We start from the raw sequence: 7,685 nt of genomic DNA, 5'->3' as shown, positions 1-7,685 counted from the left end.
ATATTTTATAAACATTATGCGTTCTTATTCTGGTTATTAAACTAGCTTTACTATGTGATGTGTACAAGCAAGTATAGACTAGTTTGCTTGATTTGGAACAGTTCAACTTATGTTTGTTTGCGAAAATGGTTTGAATTTGCCACATCAAGTGGGCTTAAAGATACGAATTTGCCACCAAACATAATGGACATAAAACATGATTTGTCACTCAACAAAGTGGGCTTAAAACGCACATTCGTTCAATTGTTCAAATTCAAACAACAAACCTTCATTCACAAGCATTCAAACAGTTTAGCATTTAAGCACATAGCCTCATGGAAAACATGCTAATCATGGCAATATTTACACTTATGCAAGTATGCTAAAGTATAAAAACTCACCTAGTCACTGCAACAAAACCGAGTTTTTACAGCTTCATATCAACGACATACAGTAAATGCAAGTCGTGATTTCTCACTTTTATGACTTTCTTTTTTCGCATGTCGTAAATAATTTTCCAATCACGACGTGTTTGTTGCATAGGTCGTGAATGCTAATAATGATGATTTTTTTTACGACTTGCAATGTTAGTCGTAAATAATAAAGTTTTCTATGACATGCATATGGCATGTTGTTAATATATTAACTATACACGACACATGTATGCTAGTCGTTAAATATATTTCACTTTCACGACGCACAATTTATAACGTGAATAATATGAAAAAAATAGACGCCAAAGTTAAAAAAAAAAACAAATTACGTGGCAAACACTAAAACACATTAAAAATAAATAAATCAAATACATTTACCTCTTGGGCTTTTTATAATCAAAAGAACTAGGGTTCATCAAAAGGCACATAAGAGAGAGAGTGAGAGAGAAAGAGAGAGGGAGAGTGACTGACCATAACCCTTGCTCCACCATTATTGCTCTTTCTGTAGTGAGAAACAAAGGCAAAAGCAAAATCAAAAGCCCCATCACTATTTCGAACCATCGAATTGTTTTCCTCTAAATCCCTCAAATGCGTCCATCAATCGCTTACTCTGCAGTTTTTCCAGTCGACAAGACGACCCAATCGACATGGCGAAGTACCGAGAAGCTTTGGCAAAGAGGATGGCCACGGCTGGTCTCAAACCTCATCACCGTATCGGTCTCTCTCTCCATACTCTCTTCTATTCGTTTGATTCTTTTTTTTTTTCACAAGTATTTGGATTTGTTGAGTTTATTTGTTTTCATTTTCATAGGTGAATTAGATTCTGGACTGTTAAATTTCACCAATCGTTGGGCTGATGTTGATGAACAGGGCTACAGCTACGGTTTCTCTGCTGCTGTATCTATGCTATCTAGGCTGTCTCTGCACTGTGCTGCCTCTGTGTTTGTTGAATTGGCCTTTTGTGGCTTGTTTCTGTCATTTGCTGGTTGCAGTTTTCTTTTTGTTGTTGGTTATTTTGTGCAAGACCCCTATCTTCTACTGGACATGGTTCTTGAACAATATTTTGTTCGGTTTGCTGTGTGGTGCCTATGCTCAATGAAGATGGTTGAATGGAGGTTTTTTTAGTTAGTTTGTTAAATTTTTTTTCCCCTTGTTTTAAATGTTTTTTTTGTTGGCTGTTGTTGTGTGGCTTTGCTTCAGTGGTTTCGTTACATGTGGCTTCTTAGCTGTTGTGTTGTGTTGTGTTGTGTTGTGTTGTGTGGGTAGGGCCTGGGCCATGCCCCTTGTAAACTTGTAAATTCTTCTATTCTATTTTATGTCTTATTCACCCAAAAATAAAATATTTCACCAGTCGAAGCCAATTAGTTGTTCGCATTTAGGCAATACCAGTGAGATTTTACTTCATTATTTCCAAATGACCTAAATATGAGCAAATAGCAAAACGAGGAATCAGTAAAAATTGAGTATTTTCCGTAACTACTCCATTTGGTAATTGGGAAACAGAGGATAGTCTATAAAAACCAAATCTTGAATCTTTTTTTTCTTCTATATTTTCATAAATAATTTTTAGCTTTCACTGTGAATATTTCTTCTCCTCCTAAGTGGTAGCAACTTGCAAGGAAGTTCTATTATATTGAACAATTCTTGACCAAGATGAAATCATTTTTTAAGATTCTAACTGCTCTAAAATTTTCTTGTTAGGTGAATATGAGCATTGCAATACTTCCAATGTCACAGGAGTTTAACTGGAACAGTGCAATAGTTGGTCTCATCCACTCTTCTTTTTTTGGGGCTATCTCCTCACTCAGGTTGACTCAAACATTGGCAGTTTTTGCTTTTTAGAAAAGGCAATTTTAGAATTTATGTTAAACTCCATAAAAGTACTTTTTCTAACTTCCACCACCCACATATATGGTTCTAAGGGGTTTAAAATTGTTTTTTTTTTTTTTTTTTTTTTTCTCACTTAACTCAGAACTGGCAATTGCTTCTGATCTTCAAATGTCATTTATATGTTGTATCAACCCTGATACTTGGACTTTTTAGAATTGCAATGCAGATATATCTAGCGCGCGCACACATACTCACACGACCCTTCTTGTTTATCAGCTATAGTGGGTCTTGGTCCTTTTATCTGGGAACAATTAACTGTCATGATTTTGAATCTGTATGTCTCTGGCTGTCATCATCTAAGCCAGTGGTTGAAATTGTAATCCACATACTGGTGATTGTACATTTGAAATAGTGATCAACTCTTTATTGCTCTTGATGACATATTGTCCTTACATGTAATTTTTTTTTATTAAATGTCAAAACTTAATTCTTGCCACCCTTCTTTACTAACTGGATTTTGTTTATATTTCTTTGGCAAATAGATTGTTGGAGGTATCTGGGTAAATAAAATTGGTGGGAAACTAGTATTGGGTTTTGGAGTGATCTGGTGGTCAGCTACAACAGTTTTGACACCTATTGCTGCTAGAGTTGGGCTTCTTTTCTTGCTTGTCATGCGTGCCTTTATGGGGATTGGTGAGGTTAGCCTATTCTTATGCTCCTTTGAGGTGCTTTTATAGTTTACTGGACTAAATGGATTTACCTTTTGAAATTATTTGATAATTCATTTTTTTCTTTATTTTTTGAAATTCAGAAATAATGTTGCACATAACCAATTTGAATCTAGTCTACCTTTAGAGGGTGTAATTGTTGTAGTTTGGCTTCTAAAATGAATAATGAAAACTACACTTGGTTTCCCTATGAAATGGGGCATCCAAATGATGAAGCACCAGTGAGGTATTTTACTGGTACAACACTGACATCTTAGTCAATTGATTACCTAAAAATCTCTATCTATTGTCTAGTGCCAGATGCTATGATGCCTAAAGCTACCATATTGTTGGCTAAATGTCAAATTCGAGGTTCAACCATCTTGTTTATTGGCAGCAAAGAAGCAGGTCTTACTAGTTTTCAGTTTTTGATGAGAGGATTTTGTGGTATTCATCTAATGATGACTACTCTATATTCCCAAAACATTTTTTGTGAAGGTAAGTCGAAGTCTGATATTTTTGTGCAGTCTAAATAGGGAAGAATGTGTTATATGCAGACAATTAACTGATGGAAGCACATAGAACATGCATTAGGCCGCATAACTCACAGCACAGCTTCATCCGATACCTACTTCATGGCATTATTCTCTAATTGCATTGCTACATTGTCATCTTGTTGCGGTTGTGTGCTCATATTGCTGCACCTTTCCTTTTCATATTAAAAAAAATCTCTATGCTATCCTTTTTTTTTTCCTTGCATGTTTGGAAAAAAATTAATTTTCTATTTTGTTCCACTTACCTCACTCTGGTTTATATTCTTGATGCAGCTGCTGATGTATCTGATGTTAATTGCATATTGAACTGTGATAGTGAATCAGTCTCCATCAGTGCTAACAATCTCGAAGCATATTTACACCTACCAATTGTGGTATGTGATGTTTTATCACAATTATTTAGGGACTTAAGGGATCTAACTATTTAAAGGTTGGAACCTTTTATTGGTCTCTTTTAGTAATTGTCTTGCTAATTTTCTGAATTTTTTCTCTTTATTTCTGGCCAGAACTCAAAATTGGGCAAGTTTTCTTTGTTAAGAAATTTCCTTTCTGCGTTTAATTTTGCAAAGATAAACCTAAGAAGAGAGAGGAAACTTCTAGTTTGCTGCAATAATGGTAAGTGTAATGTTCATTTGCTCTGTCTTTCCCTGTAGAGTTATACCAAGAGACATTAGGATCTGGCATGGGAATGACATTGATCCATGTAGCAGTTGGACTTTTGTTATTTTGTTTTGCATAGCATATAAAATGTTTGCTTTCTATAATATGTAACATTATTTTAGGATCTCCGTTCTTTGCAATTAAATAAAAATTTCAGCGCAAATTGCAACATGGGAGGTTCTTCAGCAATATGACTAACTAGGATATTGAAGCAATAGAGGCAATTATAGCAGATCAGAAAGTCCAATATTCCAATATCATCCAAGTGTCTTTAATAACGAATTAGCTAAAAGGAATCAATCAGAGAAGCAATACTTTGAAAAGTATTCAAAAAGTGTGGAGGTTGAGAATTTGATATGATTTCAAAGATGTTCAAATCAACAAGAATGAAAGTTCAGAATCTGCAGAAATACATAGCACATGAAACTAAATAATAAATTAGATAACAGTAGACAGCAACATGTCATGTGGATTGTATTTTATATGCATGACCGAAGACCATGAAGTTTAAAACCAATATGTCAGCCATTTGAAAACTTTATGTATGTCCTAAAACAATGCTATGCTGTGGCAGATCAAAATATTGATGACAAAATAAAGAAAGTTTATGGCTATTGTACAAGACTTAATGGAGTGGTAATGTCAAAAAGATGTTCAATATGAATTCGATATAGGTACTGGTGGAGCATCAGTGGCTCAATCTAACACAACTAAGAACCCAGATATCTAGAAAAACGTGATCATTTGTTTCCCAAATTTCCCTTGAGTTATCAATTTAAAAATGCAAAGAAAAAATTAATTTATTCAACACGCTAAACCCCAAAGAAAGCTTGCCACTCAACTAAAAAAAGTGCAGCATTACCAAATCAGGTTAATCTGTTTGATGAGCCTCTTATGCTTACAAGACATCTATAAAATCATTTTTTTCTAAAAAGTCCATTGGTCCAGTATGATTCAAGGTTGACAAAAGTCAGCATTAATCTGTTTATATATAAATATATATATATATATATATATCATCTGACTGTCCTGTTGACAATCAGAATTGAAAGAGATTGGCAATTTACAATTCATCTCTTTATGTAAAATTTCTATCTATAGGACGCATCCCATCATTTGCTTTGAAAAATGAAAGAATCCTGCCCAATACAGAGTTCAACTTGAGTTTGATGAGAAGATATAAAGTAAATTTATTTTGAGCTAGATGGGGACATAAACCTTGCTTCCGCTAGGTATTTAGGGACATTGGACATGCTTTCCATGCTGCCAGCTACAACATCATTGATGCCCAACTGGATACTCTGCGTTGCAAGCATAGTTGTTGCAATGACCCCAAAAAAAATACTGATATTACAGTCCAATATCGCTTTAGTAGAAAAGAATACTGCCCATCACTATCTTCTTACAATTTTATTTTATCACTTATTTTGAATTTGTTATGTATATTGTGCCTTGAGTTATTGCGTTATGTTTTGTGTGTTTCTGGGGAAGGTATTAGTATATGTGCTTCTTTGGCAATCTTGACATCATTATTCACTGATGAAGGTACGCTTTTAAGAAATAATTTGTATTTCAAGCCCTAACTTTCTATGAGATATTACGAAGACCCTTCATAGAATTAAACATCATACATAGAGATCCTTTAACATAATTATGCAAGTCCCAAGTAGTTGCTACATTGAAGTAGACTAATTCTACCTCTTTTTAAATTTAATTTTTCTCTTGAGCTTCTTATGACCTCAATTTAATGGCAAATTATATTTTCCTGTACGAACTTAATGGTTTGTTTGAAGAATCCTACTCATTTCCCTCTAGAAACATTGCAACAAAAGAGGTAACTTTATTTGAGGTAACTTCATTTGAGGTATGAAAAAAAAAAAAAGGTTTGTTTTATGTGGATTTTATTTGCATATACATTGAGATTATTGAGATCTTGAATTTTTGCTAATTTTTCATTATGATATTACTTTTATGGGGTCATTGAATTATCTTATTAATTTTGAAAATATTTTGGTGATGTTTTAAAATTTCTTAATCATTTCTTAATACTTCAAGAAATATTTTTTGTCTTTGAGTCGTTGGTTTTTGTATTTATGTGAAGTTTCCTTTGTCATGCAGACAAGAAATGCAACAGGGTTAGTTGCTCCAGCTATTGCCGCGGGTTTAGATGCCTTAACACATACATTGGGCACCCTCGTCCCTGTGAAGTAGATTTGCTACAACTGCAGCTACAACTACTATAGAAACTGTTGTCAGTAGTTTTAGATAATCTTTTAATAGTTGTCGATATGTTTAGAAAGTTAGATGTGTATAGTTTTGGATGGTTGAAACTTTTTGTACTATTTAGAACTTAGCGATATAGTTTTCGACTATTTGGGATGTGTAGATAATTGTTGAATGTTTATGATTTATAGATATAGTTTCTTTTTGATGTTTCAAACAATATTTTGGTGGTTGATATTGACGTTTTGTGAGGCTTGTTTGTAATATTTGTTAGATTGTGCAAAATTGGTCAAATAGAACCCTTCTGAATCTAAATTTTTTTTTTTTTGTATATTCTACGACAGGCATAATAAGTCATCGTATTATACATTTTACGGTGCACAAATAGCGTCGTCATTTGTCTCACCAATTAACGGCGTGCAAAAGTTGTCGTAGAAAAAGTAGCAACGACGCACAAAATTTGCCATTAAATAGTTTTTAACGGCGTACTATAGCATGTCGTAGAAAAAGTAACGACGACACACAAAATCTGTCGTTAAATAGTTTTTAACAGCGTACGAAGTATGTCGTTGAAAATGACTTTCTATGACTGGTCATAATATGACGCGCGTTGCATGTCGTAGAAGGGTTTTTACGACGTGCATTGCGCGTCGTAAAAACCTTTTTTTTGTTGCAGTGAGTACTCCAAGCTAGGAAAACATGAGTTAGTAAAATATGCATGATTCCTAACTATATAAGATGTCTAATGCAACACATGCAATATGCAATGAATAGGCTCGGCTACTAATATGGTATATGATTTGATTTGAATAACATGCGATTAAATACGTATTCAAAGAAGATATTAAAATGACAATGCAGTTTGAATGATGCACCGAGTCTCGGTGCATGCAATACGAATGAATAGATACGAGCATGCGATATGCTAATTAAAACATGTTCCAAATCTAATCATCAAAAGAGATTAAATAAAAGGGAGAAGACGTGGGGTTGGAAAATATATATACATGCACGCACACTTATTACAACATTACGCCCTCGCGAAGGAGGGTCCGAATGAATAAGCTAACCAACTAGCTACGCTAATTAAACTAACTAATTATTACAAACCGAATTAATCCGAATGAATAAGCTAACCAATTAGCTACGCTAATTAAGCTAACTAATTATTACAAACCGAATTAATTAACTATTCTAGTTAACTAATTATTACAAACCAAAATCGAATAACTAGTTAAACTAACTAATTATGTACAACACTTAATTAGTTACAACTAATTACTTGCGACACGTATTTG

General features: G+C 33.8%; 1 protein-coding gene across 5 annotated transcripts; it reads left to right on the top strand.

The window, feature by feature from the left end:
* Positions 1–796: 796 nt before the first annotated feature.
* On the top strand, positions 797–6,607 carry LOC114285167 (uncharacterized). 5 transcript variants are annotated; one of them, XR_014340427.1, is made up of 7 exons: positions 797–1,130; positions 1,225–1,528; positions 2,115–2,221; positions 2,786–2,941; positions 3,778–3,878; positions 4,011–4,119; positions 6,283–6,607. XR_014340427.1 is itself a non-coding variant. In XM_082887794.1 (7 exons), exons 4-7 carry the CDS (start codon positions 2,915–2,917, stop codon positions 6,405–6,407), a joined length of 357 nt encoding a protein of 118 aa, XP_082743920.1. In that variant the 5' UTR covers positions 797–1,130; positions 1,225–1,528; positions 2,115–2,221; positions 2,786–2,914; the 3' UTR covers positions 6,408–6,607. The 5 variants fall into 5 exon arrangements, 3 of the variants coding, with proteins under 3 accessions (XP_082743920.1, XP_082743918.1, XP_082743919.1); XM_082887794.1 differs by having other exon boundaries at positions 2,786–2,936; XR_014340428.1 differs by lacking the exon at positions 4,011–4,119.
* Positions 6,608–7,685: the final 1,078 nt, after the last annotated feature.

This window comes from Camellia sinensis, chromosome 9 (genome assembly GCF_055761805.1).
Source record: "Camellia sinensis isolate YWXY chromosome 9, ASM5576180v1, whole genome shotgun sequence".
Classification (NCBI taxonomy): domain Eukaryota; kingdom Viridiplantae; phylum Streptophyta; class Magnoliopsida; order Ericales; family Theaceae; genus Camellia; species Camellia sinensis.
Note: the sequence above shows the minus strand (reverse complement) of the source record. Positions and strands in the feature narration are given on the sequence as shown.